Source organism: Lucilia cuprina, chromosome 4 (genome assembly GCF_022045245.1).
Source record: "Lucilia cuprina isolate Lc7/37 chromosome 4, ASM2204524v1, whole genome shotgun sequence".
Lineage (NCBI taxonomy): Eukaryota > Metazoa > Arthropoda > Insecta > Diptera > Calliphoridae > Lucilia > Lucilia cuprina.
The window spans coordinates 37,362,021-37,379,488 of NC_060952.1; the positions used below are offsets into that span (position 1 = coordinate 37,362,021).

General features: G+C 30.7%; 2 protein-coding genes across 2 annotated transcripts in view; one reads left to right on the forward strand and one right to left on the reverse strand.

Moving 5' to 3' along the window:
- LOC111681027 (sodium-independent sulfate anion transporter) overlaps positions 1-17,468 on the forward strand; it is a 39,145-nt gene that overhangs the window by 12,821 nt on the left and 8,856 nt on the right. The window lies entirely within an intron of this gene.
- Positions 7,107-10,494, reverse strand: LOC124419412. Its single transcript, XM_046948754.1, has 2 exons — positions 9,694-10,494; positions 7,107-9,412 (listed from the first exon to the last, which is right to left on the reverse strand). The coding sequence occupies exon 2, from the start codon at positions 9,090-9,092 to the stop codon at positions 7,107-7,109; it is 1,986 nt and encodes a 661-aa protein (XP_046804710.1). The 5' UTR covers positions 9,093-9,412; positions 9,694-10,494.

Consider the following 17,468-nt stretch of genomic DNA (forward strand, 5'->3'; position numbering starts at 1 on the left):
AATCTTATTTCATCAGTTCATATTAAGTATGTATGACAAAAATCGTATCATATTTGTCCTTAAACTTGATTTAATATACATATTACTCCTTTTATAAAGTCTCGCTTACAAACCTTCTATAAAGTCTCGTTTACAGGCCGGCAAAAACTCAAAACCCAGAGACAAAATTTTATGAGTATCGGTCCATAATTGCTCTCACCCCTCAAATAAAGTTTCTTTCAGAGAATTATATTATTGTTGTCAGATCTTTTAAATATAGATTTGATTTTTCCATCAAAAAACTCGTGGTTGACGTCATATTTGAAAAGTGGTGAACTTATTCTGAGGTCAGATTTGGATTCACAACAATCCTTTTGAAAATTATACTTAAGTCTCTTGGTTATTAATTTGTTTATAAATCATAGAAGGTCATATTCTGAAATTTATTCTGATTTTTCTATACTTTTGACACGCCAATATTTCAATGATTAAAAAAATACCGGTAGGATGTCTCCATAAATAGGATCATCCTCTGAAAATCATAGCACATATTACTATAACATTATTTGCTATATTTATAATTTTACAATTTTGACAAAAAATCGAATTTTTTACGGTTCTCAATTTTAGAAAGTTTTTTTAGTTTTCACTGATTACACTGTAAGAAAACCATAAGAAACCCATAAACAGAAAATTGATTTCCATATGACAATTGGGAGTCGGATAGTGTAGACGTAATTCTCTGAAAAAATGTCTCATATATTTTAAGTATAAACATTGTGAAGAGTTTTTTTTTTAAGAAAGCTAATTATGTTTTTACTTATATCACGACAAAGTCAAAACCCTGAGACCAAATTAGACGTTAGGATCAAGCAGCGCTGAAACCGAATATGACCACAGATTTTCTTATTTGAAAAATCGTGTCCTAAGATTTGTGAAAACGTAATTTTTGACCCAATTTCAAAACACAATTTCTCAAATTCCAGAAGTGATGGATAATTTCTAAGAACAGATTCGGGAATTGAAAGGTTCTGGTCTTTGGGTTGAAATTTTGTCAGTCTGTGTAATCATTGAAAAAAATTGCATTTAAAATCTAAAACTCATCGGAAGTCAATGTCTAATATCTGTATTTAGATGATATGTAGATGGTTTGTCAATAAAAAAATAAAAATGTTGATAAGAAAATAAATTAAAAAACAAGTTTAAAGAAGCGACATCATGTGACTTTTTAAAGTCATATTATTTAAAAATAAAAAAAATCTATTTTTTTTAAGTTAATCCCTATTTTATAAACATTTTAATTTGTTGTGGTTTTTTCTTTGAGTTTATTAACTTCAATTTGCTCATTTGGTTATTTAAATGAATATTTATGAAAACATTTCACGTGACCAGAGAAACATACTTATATTAAAAATGTGTCTGAGGTTTTGTTAAATTTTTTTTGATTTTTTTAATTTTATTTAAATAAACATGACACTGTTTAAGTTTTTCTCTCTTTCTCTCTGTGTCAAAGTCTGTTGTCATCTGTGACTGTTAAAACTTGGGTTTTATTTTTTTAGAAAATTTTAAATAAACAATTTATATGATAACGATCGATGTTCGTTAATTTAAATTTGTGTTTATATAATTTCATTCGTAATGCACGTGACTGAAAATTGTGTTGTGTTGCATGAAGGATTGATTAATAGTATTTTAGGATGGACAAAAGTGTAAGTTTAATTGTAATATTGTGTAATTATTTTATTTTTATTAAACAACATTATTAATTAGTTTTTATAAAACAAAATAAAGTAAATAAAAAAAATCTTGTAATAAAGCGTTAGTTAGTGATATAACATCAATATATTTTTTGTTTATATTACACATACGTCATGTGGTTCGATTTTGTTAAGTCATTTATTGTAATTACTTAAAACTTTCTTAATTTTGTAATAAAAGAAAAATAAATCAAACTAGAATTTGAAGCAAATAAATCCAACAAACAAGTTAAAACTAGTTTAATTAAAATCTCATTGCTTGCTTTAGCTCGCCCTTTAAATTTGTCAAATTGTTTTTCTATTCTATCATCTATATTTGAAGGTTATTTGTTAATTATTGAGAATATTTTAATTTAAATTACTTTTAAGTTAATTATTTTAATTAGAATTCTTAATTTGTTTTCTTTCGTGCTGTTTATAAATATTCAAATATTTATTTTTTGTTCTTTATTTGCAAATAAAAATTTTAGTGTTTCTCTTAAAATTAACTTAATTAATGTAAATTTAATTTCGTGTTGTTATATTTTTATAAATTATTTGAATTGGATTGTAATAGCTATAATTCACAGGGTATTTTTTATATAGAAAAAATATTTAAATAGAATTATTTACAGTTCTGTATATATTATATACTAGCTGTGCCCAGTGTGCTTTGCTACCCTAAAAGCTACTATAATAGTTTTCCAAAGTCGCCCTTTTTACACCTAAATTTTGAGATAAATATTGAAGTAATTTGTGCAAAATTTGATAAATATAGTTTTATTTTTTCCACATAAACCAAATTTTGTATTTTATTTATATGGGAGGTGCCAAGTACCCTATTGAAAGTCCGCCCCTTATACTCCAAATGTTCAGATGAATGTCAAAGTCCCACTTAAAATTTATAGATTCTAGATCTAATAGTTTCAAAGACATACGCTTTTTTTCTATTAATGATTTATTATTAATATGAGAGCTCCAAGGTCCCCCAGATGAAAGTCCGCTCTTTTTCCTCCAAAATGTTCAGATGAATATTAAAGTTCTTCGTGCAAAGTTTTAAAAATTTTGTTCTAATAGTTTCTCAGATAAACGAATTTTTGTATTTACTAATTATAGGTATGATAGGTGCCGTCCCCCAAATGAAGAGTCCCCTAATTTATTTCCCAAAATGATAACATAGATGTTAAAGTTATTCGTGCAAAATGTGAAGAATCTAACTGTAATAGTTTTTTTGTATTTAATTTATATGGAAGGTGTCATGCCCCCCAATACTAGTTCGCCCACTTTTTGTCCTAAATGATCTACTACTGACACTAAAGTTGCTCCGACAAAATTTGAGAATTCCAACTGTTATATTATTTCAAATATATTGAATTAATATTTTCTTAAAATGGGCGTGAGTGGGCCACGACCATTTTGAAATTTCAAAATAAAAATGCAGCCTATAACTTCTGTTCGTTTCAACTTTGTTTTAGTTGAATTTATGTAAATAAATTAAAAACGTTATTCTTTTATTTTTAGTTGAAACTTTTTATTTTAATTCAATTAATTAATTTTATTTTATTATATTTTCATTGGCCTTATAGGCAATTATCCACAAGAAAAGTCAGCTTCCAAAGATGGCTCACAGCAAAGTAAAAGTGATAAAAAGTATTCTATGCCAATCGTTGTACTCGCTGTCGAATCGTTGTATTTTTAATAACAGTGATGCCAACTTAAGTTGGTACATATGAGTAACCATGTCTACTCATTCCATAACCATGTCTACTCATTCCATAACCATGTCTACTAATACCATAATCATGTCTACTAATTCCATAAAAGTTTACTAATTCAATAAGAGTTTACAAATTCCATACGAGTTGACATGTTTATGTTAACTAATATAAGTTGACATATTTATGTTAACTAATTTGATTTATTTTATGCTATCATTATTATTATTGTTGTTAACTTTTGCCGCAACACCGCCCACTTTGCAAGACTATGTTTCACTACTAGTCTTCAATTCATTAAATGGGAGCGGAGCTAGTTTTTGTATAGGCCTTTTATATATACCGCCTTTTGTTTTTACCGTGGCTACTCGAACCATTCCATCGCTGCCGAATTCTACGGACTCTATTTTGCCGAGTACCCACTTCTGAGGAGGAAGATTGTCTTCGTGGACAATAACGACGTCGCCGACTTTGAGGTTGTTGTTGGCTGTTGTCCATTTGGCTCGTTGTTGTAAGTCCCGGACATAGTCCCGCTGCCACACAGCCCAAAAGTGTTCCTTGAGCGATGACAGCAGTCGAAAACGCTTTAAGGAGCCGCCCTTGTTGCCTCGCCCTTCTATTTCTGGCAGCGCTTTGAGCGATGAGCCTATTAGTAAATGACCTGGAGTAATGGCTTCTTCGTCGTTGGGGTCTTCTGTCAACGCAACGATTGGACGAGAATTGAGTACGGCTTCGACGTCGACCAGGGCTGTGGTCAACTCTTCGAATGTTAAATTTGCCTTGCCTATGGTTCGAAGTAGTAATGCTTTCGCTGATTTCACCGCTGCTTCCCACAACCCTCCGAAGTGCGGCGCTCGCGGCGGTATGAACTGGAATTCTACTCCCTGCTCTATTGTTGCCTCTTGAACTCGTACCTTGTCCTTCTCGTTCCACACTCTGGCGGTTCCGACGAAATTTGTGGCGTTGTCGCACCATATTTTCTTCGGAAGTCCTCTTCTTCCCACAAACCTATTTAAAGCAGAAAGAAAAGTATCAGTTTGCAAATCTGATAATGCTTCTAAATGAACCGCTTTAGACGCAAAGCAGACAAAAACTGCTATATAAGTTTTTACTGGCGGTTTTCCTCTAATTCTTAATGATGTTAATACTGGACCACACAAATCAACACCACATACCCAAAATGGTCGACAACCAATTATTCGATCTTGAGGCAGATCGGCCATAATTTGTGAAGCCAATTTCGGCCGAAAATAAAAACATGACATACAGTTATTAACGGTATTCCGAGCAAGTTTACGGGCATTTATTACCCAAATTCTTTCTCGCGAAAGTCCTACTAATGCTTTAGGCCCTGCGTGACAGTTTGATTTATGTAATTCAAAGAAAAATATTTTTATAAAATGCGATGTTCCTTTTAAAATTAATGGATATTTAGAATCATAAGGAAGCATTGCTTTGCTTAATCGTCCTCCAACTCGTAATAAAGAAATGTTTATATTCTCAACAGCATATTTCTGTATAAACGGATTTAATTTCTGGATCTTAACCTGCTTTGTTAATGAAGCTTTCGACAATATCTTAATTTCCTCCCGAAATTCAATGTTTTGAATCATTTCAATGATCTTCAAAAATGCAAAATGAAGTTCGCTTACATTAAGTACTTTTATACTACCATTGAGCTGCTTATTTGAACGCCATTTATTTTTCATACTTTTAACAAATCTTAAAATATATGCAACAATTCTAATCACTTTTCTTGACGAAGATTTGTTTTCAATCATCTCGTATATTCGATTCGAATGAACTTCAGATCCTTGATCTGATGAAAATTCTTTACCTAACAATAATGTTCTCATAGTCCCAATTTTTACCGACTTTTTCTTTTCTAGTAGCAAAGATTCTGGAGGAAGTTCAAAATGTGAATTCTTGGGCCACTTTTCAGGCGATTCTTTCAGGAATGACGGTCCCAAAAACCATATTGACTTTACAAGTTCATTAACATCGCATCCACGCGATACAATATCAGCCGGATTATGTGCCGACGGTACATATCGCCAAACAGCATCTGAAGAATTTTGCTGTATTTCTGATACGCGGTTACTAACGAAAGTATGTAGAGAAGAAGGATGGGTTTTTATCCAATGAAGCACTATCTCGGAATCAGTCCAAAATGTTATATCCTGAATTACATACTTAGATAGCTTTAACTTTACTACATACCATAATTTCGTTAACAAGTGTGCAGCGCATAATTCTAAACGAGGTAAAGTTTTAACTTTTTTGGATGGCGCAACCTTGGACTTAGCAACTAAAAGTCGTGTTGTCCGACTTTGTAAGCACTTCACGTAAATACAACACCCATATGCGCTCATTGATGCATCTGAAAATCCATGTATTTGTATTTTTGATTTCATTGTTGTTCCAACAAATCGAGGTATAGTTATTAAATTAATTTGTGTTAACACACACTTGAAATTTTGCCATATGACATCTAAGTTTTGAGGAATTATTTCATCCCAGTCTAGATTTGTTTCCCAAATTTCTTGTAATAAAATTTTTGCTTTTATAATAATAGGAGCTAGTAATCCGAGTGGGTCAAATAAACGGGATGAAATAGATAATATATTTCGTTTAGTAGATGAAAGATCTTGGAATTTATTCTCCAAATGGAAACATAACACATCCTCATTGGGTTTCCACATTATTCCAAGCGCTCTAGTTGAGTCAGAGTCATTTAATTCTAGGTGCCTCACGAGCTCATTACTTTTGAATTCATTGCAATTTGAATACCACTTAGCTAACGTAAATCCACAAGAACTTAATATTTGAGTTACTTCCTTCTGAATTTCATTTAAAGTGCTAATTTCGTCTGCTCCTGAAAGCAGATCATCCACATAAAAATCGTTAGCTATAACATGTGATCCCAAAGGAAGTACATTCTTGAAAATATCACTTATTTCTTTAAGACATCGAATCGCAAGAAATGGCGCTGAAGCAGTACCATAAGTTACTGTATTCAGTTTATAAATTTGCATTGGAAACTCAGGATTATCTCGCCATAAAATTAATTGATACTTACGATCGTTCTCATGAATTCTGACTTGTCTATACATTTTCGTTATATCCGCCGTTATGGCAAATTTGTTCAAACGAAATTTTAATAATATTGAGAACAAATCATCTTGTATGGTAGGACCAATCATAAGAGTATCATTAAGTGATTTTTGAGTTGATGTTTTACTTGACGCATCGAATACAACTCTCAATTTTGTAGTGGTACTATGAGCTTTTATCACGCATTGATGCGGAATAAAATAATGAGGTAGACTTAGATTAATATTCTCAACTAGCGACATGTGGCCAAGATTTAAATATTCTTTCATGAAATCCACATACATTTCCTTCATTTTGTGATCTTTAGCTAATCTTCGCTCTAGATAAAGAAAACGCCGTTTTGCTATTTCGTAAGAATTTCCTAATATTTTCGGGTCTGTTTTAAAAGGCAATCTAACTTCAAATCTACCATCAATAAGACGACGAGTTGTCCTATCATAATATCTTTCACACAAAATTTGTTCTTCTGTCATTCTTGAGCACATAGGAACTTGCTCTAATTCCCAAAATTTTCTAACTAAACTATCGAGGGCTTCCAATTTTCGTTCTTTTTCATTAAGTGTTATTTGACATAATAGAGACTGTTTATTATAATTATCCACTCATATGTACCCGAAACAATCCAACCGAGAAGTGTTTTTTGTAAAATAGGCAATGTAGGTCCTAACTTTATCTTTCCCAATAACATCAACTCAAAAAAGGATTCTGCTCCTACTAAAATGTCTATTTTTTGTGGCCTATTGAACTCTGGGTCTGCTAAAATAACATTAGCAGGAATTCCCATTCTACTAATATCAATATTTTCCGTGGGTTGTTTACTAGTTATAGTTTTAATGATATAAAACTGTGCATCGAACTCAAAATCACTTACACAAGATTTGACGTAAGTTTGAAGACTGTGCTTAATTTTTCTACTATTATTTCCTACACCAACTATATTCAAGTCAGTATTAACTCTTTTCAGTGCAAGTTGTTGGGCAATTTCTTCTGTTATCAAGTTAATCTGTGACCCAGAATCTAAAAGTGCTCGAACTAATTTATAATTACCACACTTGTCCTTAATTTGAACGATAGCAGTGGCTAAAATTACTTGGCGATCGTTTTCGTAAACACACATTGTCGTCGTATTTCGATCATTCCTTTGGTTCACTTGAGAACATGTAAATTGTGCAATATTACGACTTGTAGCACCAGTTGAACTTGAATTTATATTACTGTTAGTACGTTGGGCTGAACTACTGTTTTGTGTAGCAGGCAATTCATTACGCTGAGCATTATTATTTGAATTAAGAGAACATTGTGCTGGACTATTATTATCAATAGCAGCAGAATCAGACTGTCTAATTAATTCATCATTGTGCAATAAAACATGATGGGGTCTTTGACATATATTACAACGTGAAAAACGACATCTTCGCACTGAATGACCAAATCGCAAACAATTTATACACAGTCCTTTCTTCTTTGTAAACTCGAATCTTTGTTTCACTGTCAAACTGGAAAATATTGAGCAAGAACTAATAAAGTGTCCTTTACCAGAACAAAATGTACATTCATCCACTTTGGGCTCTGTACACGTGAACGAAAACGTAGAATTTCTTCTATCCCTAAAATTGTTATTTGCATTATTTAATTTCGGTCTAACAAGTTTACTTGAGTTTTGCTCAGTTTTCGAGGACTTGTCCCCATTAATATCTAAAAATTGACATCTTTTAATTAAAACGGAAGCGCAATCAGTCCATTTAGGTAGTGTTTTATAATCTAATTGCTCATCCCACTTTTCCTTTGACCCCGAATCCAATTTGGTTAAAACTAAATGAATTATTATAGCGTTAGTTATATCTTTATCAGACCCAATGTGTGAAAGAGAATCTAAAATCGCTGAAACCGTATCTACTATGTTCCTTAAATCAGAACTACACGGCTTTTCCATTTTCTTTAAATTGAATAATGATGCTATATGATCTTGAAATATAAGACAATTGTTATCATACCTCTCATGAAGTCTTTGCAATGCGCTAGAGTAATTCTCTTCGTTGACCTGAAAAGCTTTTACTGTACGTAGGGCATCATCTTGAAGGCTATTTATAAGATGGTTAAACTTCTCAATAGTAGACAAAGTTGGATCATCGTTGACCAAATTATTAAAACAAGATATAAAATTTTTATACTCTGAATATTTTCCACTAAACTTTGGTATTTTCAAGTAAGGTAAACGATTTGCAGATGGCAATGGTAAACTCACAGTACAATCATGAGGTAAACTTGATCTCCGATTACCTAGTTTTGATAACAATAACGCTTTACAACTAATACAGATTTCTTCTAATTCACCGCGTTTATTATCATCTGGACATAACTTTTCAATTTCAGTCTGATAAGCCATTAGTTGTTTTATATATGAGTTCAATATTTCTAATCTACATTGGACATCAATTGGGTTTAACGAAGCTGAACCATCAAGATACATATTTTTTATTCTTGTTATATTACCCTTAGCAGATGATCGTTGCTTTTGCAACGTTGAAAGATTTTCGGCCTCGGACATATTTTATAATATATTCTCACTAAGATAAAGACTGCTTAGATTTCGTTGTAAAATAAAATTTTCAACAACTTAATTTTCTTTCACTTATTAGGTAAATGAGTTTTAAAACTTTATAAATTCTTCCACTTAGTTTAAACAACCCTTTATTAAATAAATTTTATTTACTTATCGTTAACATTTAATAACTTCAATAATAATAAAACAATTCTTCAAATTAATAATTTTAACACGAACTGGACATCCGATTTTAAATGAATTTTCTTGTTGGGACAGTATTCCACACCACGGACAAAAGCAACAAGATTGATTTATGGGGACAACTGTAACAAAATTATTTTATAATTTTCCAATTATTAAAATATAATTATCGAAATGAATTGTGAATGTGTGGGATAATTAATAAGGGTTATTGTGGACAGATTAAAGTGTGTGAATTAGAATGTTTGATTTAGATAAAATATGCGGGATGGTTATTTTGGGGTTATGTTTGTGGGGACAAATCAGTGTGTATGAGGATGTGAATGTGTGTGTATGTATAAGTGTTTTTTTTTTTTTTTTGTTTAATAAAATATGATATATAATTAAATAAAATTTATACAACCTTTTGCTTATCAGTTTGTACTTGCTTAGCTCTCGTAATAATTTCTTCACGAGAATGGTAAGAGCACCCACCACCAGCAGTCACCACCAACGAACAGCACTCACTATCGGGAAATAGCAACAGCAATTTTCACCAGAAAATAGTCTTCAATGCTGGCATACAGCAATCTCCACCAGAAAACAATGCTTAATACTGACAACAGCAATTACCACAAGCAAACACCGATCACCACCAGCAACCACCGCCAGCAAAAATAATTTTAATTAAATATTTTTAAACTTTTAACGTTGGGCGCCAATGTTCGTTTCAACTTTGTTTTAGTTGAATTTATGTAAATAAATTAAAAACGTTATTCTTTTATTTTTAGTTGAAACTTTTTATTTTAATTCAATTAATTAATTTTATTTTATTTATTTTCATTGGCCTTATAGGCAATTATCCACAAGAAAAGTCAGCTTCCAAAGATGGCTCACAGCAAAGTAAAAGTGATAAAAAGTATTCTATGCCAATCGTTGTACTCGCTGTCGAATCGTTGTATTTTTAATAACAGTGATGCCAACTTAAGTTGGTACATATGAGTAACCATGTCTACTCATTCCATAACCATGTCTACTCATTCCATAACCATGTCTACTAATACCATAATCATGTCTACTAATTCCATAAAAGTTTACTAATTCAATAAGAGTTTACAAATTCCATACGAGTTGACATGTTTATGTTAACTAATATAAGTTGACATATTTATGTTAACTAATTTGATTTATTTTATGCTATCATTATTATTATTGTTGTTAACTTTTGCCGCAACAACTTCTATCAGACAAACAGGAATATGGTGTGAAATAGTTCAAACAAACAAACATTCATTTGTATATGTATATGTAGATAGAAGATAAATAAATAAACGTGACTGAAACTAACACGAAATTTTGACTTTCAAGGAAATTCAATTCCAAAATTTTTTCTACAAAACGTATTTAAGGTACCTCCTAGGTATAATCTTTAATTTAATTAGTATGAGTGTAAAGTGAAGGTTAAATGATCAAATGGCACCCTATATCAGCTATTTACTTGTAATTTAAATTTACCAATTACCATTACTTGTTATTGTAATATAAGTATTTCTAATTACAATTACATGTTATTACAACTTCAAAATTCACAATTACAAGTGATGTTAATTGGAAATTTTACAATTACAAATAAATGTAATTGAAAAGACTTCATCAACAATTTCAAGTACATAATTGTAAAAGCTTTTTAATCTTACTAGGTGACTGGGTCAATTATAATTTTAATGATTACCATTTTCCTAAGATAAGCTACATATTGCATCTGTACATTATATTTTAGAAAGTTAATAGCAAATAATTATTGCATTACTATTGAATGTAATGATGTGTAACATTCTAAAAACAATAATAATTATTGTAAATTAAATTTCTTTCACAAAAAGGTATTAAATTATTTATACACACCTCATTTTAAGAGAATTATTCGTTAAAAAATTACAATTTAAAAATTAACTGATGCTACACTAACAAGAGATACCCTACAGAATTTACTCTCCATATTTATACCCTTCACCTTCGTGAGAAGGGTATATATAAGTTTGTCATTCCGTTTGTAATTTCTATAATATAATTTTCCGACCCTATAAAGTATATATATTCTGGATCCTTATAGGTAGCGGAGATGATTAAGCCATGTCCGTCTGTCTGTCTGTCTGTCTGTCTGTATGTTTGTTGAAATCAGTTTTTAGAAGACCCCAGATATCTACGAGATCCGAATCTTCCATAATTCTATCAGACATACGACCGGCAAGAACGCTATTTAAAATCAGCAAAATCGGTCCATAAATAACGGAGATATGAGCAAAAAACCGAGACAACCTCTGAAAATTTCATATAAAATTTAGATTTTTTATTCATGCTCAGACAGAAACTGCAAAAAACAAAAACAAAATACATAACAATACGGTAAATATTGTTATTGTAATTTGTTTATAAAAGCAAAGCAGAGCAAGAGCAGCAGAACAAGAGTAGCAGAGCGAGAGCAGCACTAATGTTTTGTTATTGGCTAGAAAAATGAAATTAAGTATGTAGAGCCTGGATTAAGTGAGAACCTATAAAAGGGGACTTTCTGGTACTTTTTCGTTCTTCAAAAGGTATTTTTTGAAATTTCTATAATATTGAACCTAGAAACATGAAATTAAGTATGCATGGCCCGGATTAAGTGAGGACCCAAACAAGGGGGGTTTTTGGTACTTTTTCGTTTTTCAAAAGGTACTTTTTGCAATTTCTACAATATTGAACCTAGAAACATGTAATTAAGTATGTATGGCCCGGATTAAGTGAGGACCCATAAAAGGGGACTTTTTCGTTGTTCAAAAGGTACTTTTTGCAATTTCTACATTATTGAACCTAGAAACATTTAATTAAGTATGTATGGCCCGGATTAAGTGAGGACCCATAAATGGGGACTTTTTGGTACTTTTTCGTTCTTCAAAAGGTACTTTTTGCAATTTCTACAATATTGAACCTAGAAACATGTAATTAAGTATGTATGGCCCGGATAAAGTGAGGACCCATACAAGGGGACTTTTTGGTACTTTTTCGTTTTTCAAAAGGTACTTTTTGCAATTTCTACAATATTGAACCTAGAAACATGTAATTAAGTATGTATGGCCCGGATTAAGTGAGGACCCATAAAAGGGGACTTTTTGGTACTTTTTCGTTGTTCAGAAGGTACTTTTTGCAATTTCTACAAAATTGAACCTAGAAACATGTAATTAAGTATGTATGGCCCGGATTAAGTGAGGACCCATACAAGGGGACTTTTTGGTACTTTTTCGTTTTTCAAAAGGTACTTTTTGCAATTTCTACGATATTAAACCTAGAAACATGTAATTATGTATGTATGGCCCGGATAAAGTAAGGACCCATAAAAGGGGACTTTTTGGTACTTTTTCGTTTTTCAAAAGGTACTTTTTGCAATTTCTACGATATTAAACCTAGAAACATGTAATTAAGTATGTATGGCCAGGATTAAGTGAGGACCCATGAAAGGGTACTTTTTGGTACTTTTTCATTCTTCAAAAGGTACTTTTTGAAATTTCTATAATATTGAACCTAGAAACATGTTATTAAGTTCGTATATCCCGGATTAAGTGAGAACCAGTAAAAGGGGACTTCTTGGTACTTTTTCGTTCTTCAAAAGGTACTTTTTACAATTTCTACAATATTGAACCTAGGAACATGTAATTAAGTTTGTATCGCCCGGATTAACTGAGGACCCATAGATGGGGACTTTTTGGTACTTTTTCGTTCTTCAAAAGGTACAAAAGGCTTTTAACACATCATGGTGAAGGGTATATAAGATTCGGCACAGCCGAATATAGAACTCTTACTTGTTTTAAATAATTTAAACATATATTCTAAACCGATTCCGTGATACTAGATAATATTAAGATGAAATAGAAAAAAGTTCTTTTGGTAATTTGTTCCCTAAAAGGAATTTGAAATTTTCATTTGAAAAACGATTTTAAAAGAGATTAAAAGGTAAATTTGTTTAAATATGGATTAAATGAATATATTATTTGGAAACATTTTGAAAACGACTTTAATTATTGAATAACACTATGTACTATAGAGTATAAAACTGCATTTAATTGGTTTTCTCACATGTTATATTATGTTTAAAATAAAATTTAAACAACACGTCAATCTCTCCAATCCATTCAGAACAAAACAATTTTGTTGTCTACAATTTTAAAAGCAGCACGTGCCTACACAATGCAGTTTAACGTCTTATACAATATCAGAACAAATAAGGAGTAATGTCTTATTTCATCTATAGAAGTTGTGAAGAAGTTTCCAGCTAATACAAATTTCATTACATTACTCGATCAAAAAGTTTTATTTTAATATAAACCTATACCAGTGGAACTGATCTAGATACGAACCAGAACGGGATTAAAACAGAACTGAACTAGAACAAAACTACTAGAACTGAACTAGAACTGAACTAGAACAAAACTACTAGAACTGAACTAGAACTGAACTAGAACTGAACTAGAACTGAACTAGAACTGAACTAGAACTGAACTAGAACTGAACTAGAACTGAACTAGAACTGAACTAGAACTGAACTAGAACTGAACTAGAACTGAACTAGAACTGAACTAGAACTGAACTAGAACTGAACTAGAACTGAACTAGAACTGAACTAGAACTGAACTAGAACTGAACTAGAACTGAACTAGAACTGAACTAGAACTGAACTAGAACTGAACTAGAACTGAACTAGAACTGAACTAGAACTGAACTAGAACTGAACTAGAACTAAACTAGAACTGAACTAGAACTGAACTTGAACTGAACTAGAACTGAACTAGAACTGAACTAGAACTGAACTAGAACTGAACTAAAACTGAACTAGAACTGAACTAGAACTGAACTAGAACTGAACTAGAACTGAACTAGAACTGAACTAGAACTGAACTAGAACTGAACTAGAACTGAACTAGAACTGAACTAGAACTGAACTAGAACTGAACTAGAACTGAACTAGAACTGAACTTGAACTGAACTAGAACTGAACTAGAACTGAACTAGAACTGAACTAGAACTGAACTAGAACTGAACTAGAACTGAACTAGAACTGAACTAGAACTGAACTAGAACTGAACTAGAACTGAACTAGAACTGAACTAGAACTGAACTAGAACTGAACTAGAACTGAACTAGAACTGAACTAGAACTGAACTAGAACTGAACTAGACTACTGAACTAGAACTGAACTAGAACTGAACTAGAACTTAACTAGAACTGAACTATAACTGAACTAGAACTGAACTAGAACTGAACTAGAACTGAACTAGAACTGAACTAGAACTGAACTAGAACTGAACTAGAACTGAACTAGAACTGAACTAGAACTGAACTAGAACTGAACTAGAACTGAACTAGAACTGAACTAGAACTGAACTAGAACTGAACTAGAACTGAACTAGAACTGAACTAGAACTGAACTAGAACTGAACTAGAACTGAACTAGAACTGAACTAGAACTGAACTAGAACTGAACTAGAACTGAACTAGAACTGAACTAGAACTGAACTAGAACTGAACTAGAACTGAACTAGAACTGAACTAGAACTGAACTAGAACTGAACTAGAACTGAACTAGAACTGAACTAGAACTGAACTAGAACTGAACTAGAACTGAACTAGAACTGAACTAGAACTGAACTAGAACTGAACTAGAACTGAACTAGAACTGAACTAGAACTGAACTAGAACTGAACTAGAACTGAACTAGAACTGAACTAGAACTGAACTAGAACTGAACTAGAACTGAACTAGAACTGAACTAGAACTGAACTAGAACTATACTAGAACTGAACTAGAACTGAACTATAACTGAACTAGAACTAGAACTGAACTAGAACTGAACTAGAACTGAACTATAACTGAACTAGAACTGATCTAGAACTAAACTAAATGGTTCTAGTTATAATAACATTCGTCGTGTTCAAACGATGATTTCATTATATTAAATAATTTCTTTCCACCGGTATCATGCAATAATCAAACGTAAACACATGAAGATCGTGAAAGAACTATAAGCTGTGCCGTTAATCAACCGTTTTGCAAGTGATTATTTAGTACAAAAATTATCTGACAAATCGTACAAAAACAATAAGAAACATTTGTATGGAATCTCCAATTTACAAAGTGTTTTATTTTTCATATCGAAAAAATAAATTCTGTACATTTGGTATACATGTGTATGTGTTAAAAATTAAATGACGTATTTTTAATGACAAATCCTCAATGAATGAATTTAAATATCGAAAATCAATTGAACCGGACTTTTTACAACAACAAAATTAGTAATTAATGGTTTATTGCGCATCTGGTTGATATGTATTTTATAAACAAAATGATTAAAATAATTAATTAAAATATTTGAGAAAATAATAAATGCTTTCCTTTTTAATTCACATGATCAATTTGAATTAGATCAAATCAAAAAAATACATATTCATATAATCAATCTATTTTGTTTTTGTAAATATTTTTTTTAACAAAATTTACATCTTTTTCCCATGATTTATTTAATTGACAGTTAGTGGTTTTATTTTTTTATTACAGAGATAAATTATGAAATAATAGTGAAATTGTTAAGATCATGTGACAATTTATAAGTTAATGAATTCTAGTTTTGTTATTGTTAATTATAAAATGTAAATCGTAAAAAACAACTATGATATATGCAAAAATCGTGGACTTATTAAAAAAATACACCTTCTGCTTAATTGTTTTGATATCATATCCATAAGTTAGTTTTTATTTTCCAGTTTAAAAAATATTACTTTTTCAAACCTGATCTTATTATATTTCTTCAAGTATTGTAGAGTATTTATATAGAACATTAACCCAGGATTATTGAAATATTTGTTATTATTTAATAATACATAATTATGTCATAATTCTGCTGTTATATTTCCTTTTATTAAATACTTTGTTTCAATTGCATATTTATATTTACTATTAATTAAAATATAATGTAATGTTAAATTTTTTTATATATGTGTTTTAAACAAAGAATTTTTTATTTAATTTAATTCTAGAAAGTTGTTAGAGGAATTTGTAGAAAGTTATATAAATTAATCAGTGAACAATGTATGAAAGATTAAAAAATATTAGATGGTCAATACTTAAGATGAAGTAGCAGGCTTGTGTGTAATGATTAAGTAAAGTAATTCGTTAGATAGTCTATTTTAATTATTTGTATTTAAAGTTTTCCTAATTACAATTATTAGACATAAGTAACTGACTTATTACAAAAACTCAGCAAAAAGAGAATTTCCAAAGAAGCGAAAAAGAAGTAGAACTTACTCCATGGAAGTACTGAAAAAGACCTGAATAATGGATTTTAACACAGGCTTGTCATGGAAGGGATGTCTGTTTTATTTGATTCCAAATTCACTACATCTGAAGTCATCCTCAGGAAGTAATTCTAATTGTTTAATTTACAATAGATTTTTTTATCTTTAAAGCATAAGCCTCGATACTTAAGATGGAGTAGCAGGCTTGGGGATAATGATTACGTAAAGTAGTTCATAACATGATCTATTACAATTATTAGGAATTAAAGTTTTATTAATTACAATTATTAGTCATATGTAAGTGACCAATTACTGGGAGCTAATTATTATGTCAAGTAATTCATTACAGAGTCTATTACAATTAGTTGCAATTAAAGTTTTTCCTATTACAAGTACCCAGCAAAAAAAGAACTTCCAAAGAAGCAAAAAAGAAGTACTGAAAAAGACCTGAAGAAATATTGATTTTAAGACAGGCTTGTCATAGGAGTGATGTCCTTTTTATTTGATTCCAAATTCACTACTTCTGCAGGCAATCTTAAGAAGTAATTTTTATGCTATTTTTTGGAAGTTATTCGGAATCAATTAGTTTCACTTAAATAAGGGAAACAGATTAATTTAAAACAGTATTCCAAAAATTAAAGAAAATTAATTATTTTTGCTTCTTAGAAAGTAATCAAATATCACTTCCACCGAATGTAATAAAATACACTAATTGCTACTTTTGAAGTGGTGATAAATGTTATTACAATTACTTGTGATTGTAATTATTAGGAGAAATTATTCAATTACAATAAATTGTAATTGGCAAAACTTTAATAACAATAAATTCCAATTGCAATAGCTTCAATTTAATTTTTTTCAAATATAATTTTAATTG

What these genes read in the sequence shown, in the direction of transcription:
- LOC124419412 (XM_046948754.1), bottom strand. Translation starts at nt 9,092, where the DNA reads ATGTCCGAGGCCGAAAATCTTTCAACGTTGCAAAAGCAACGATCATCT.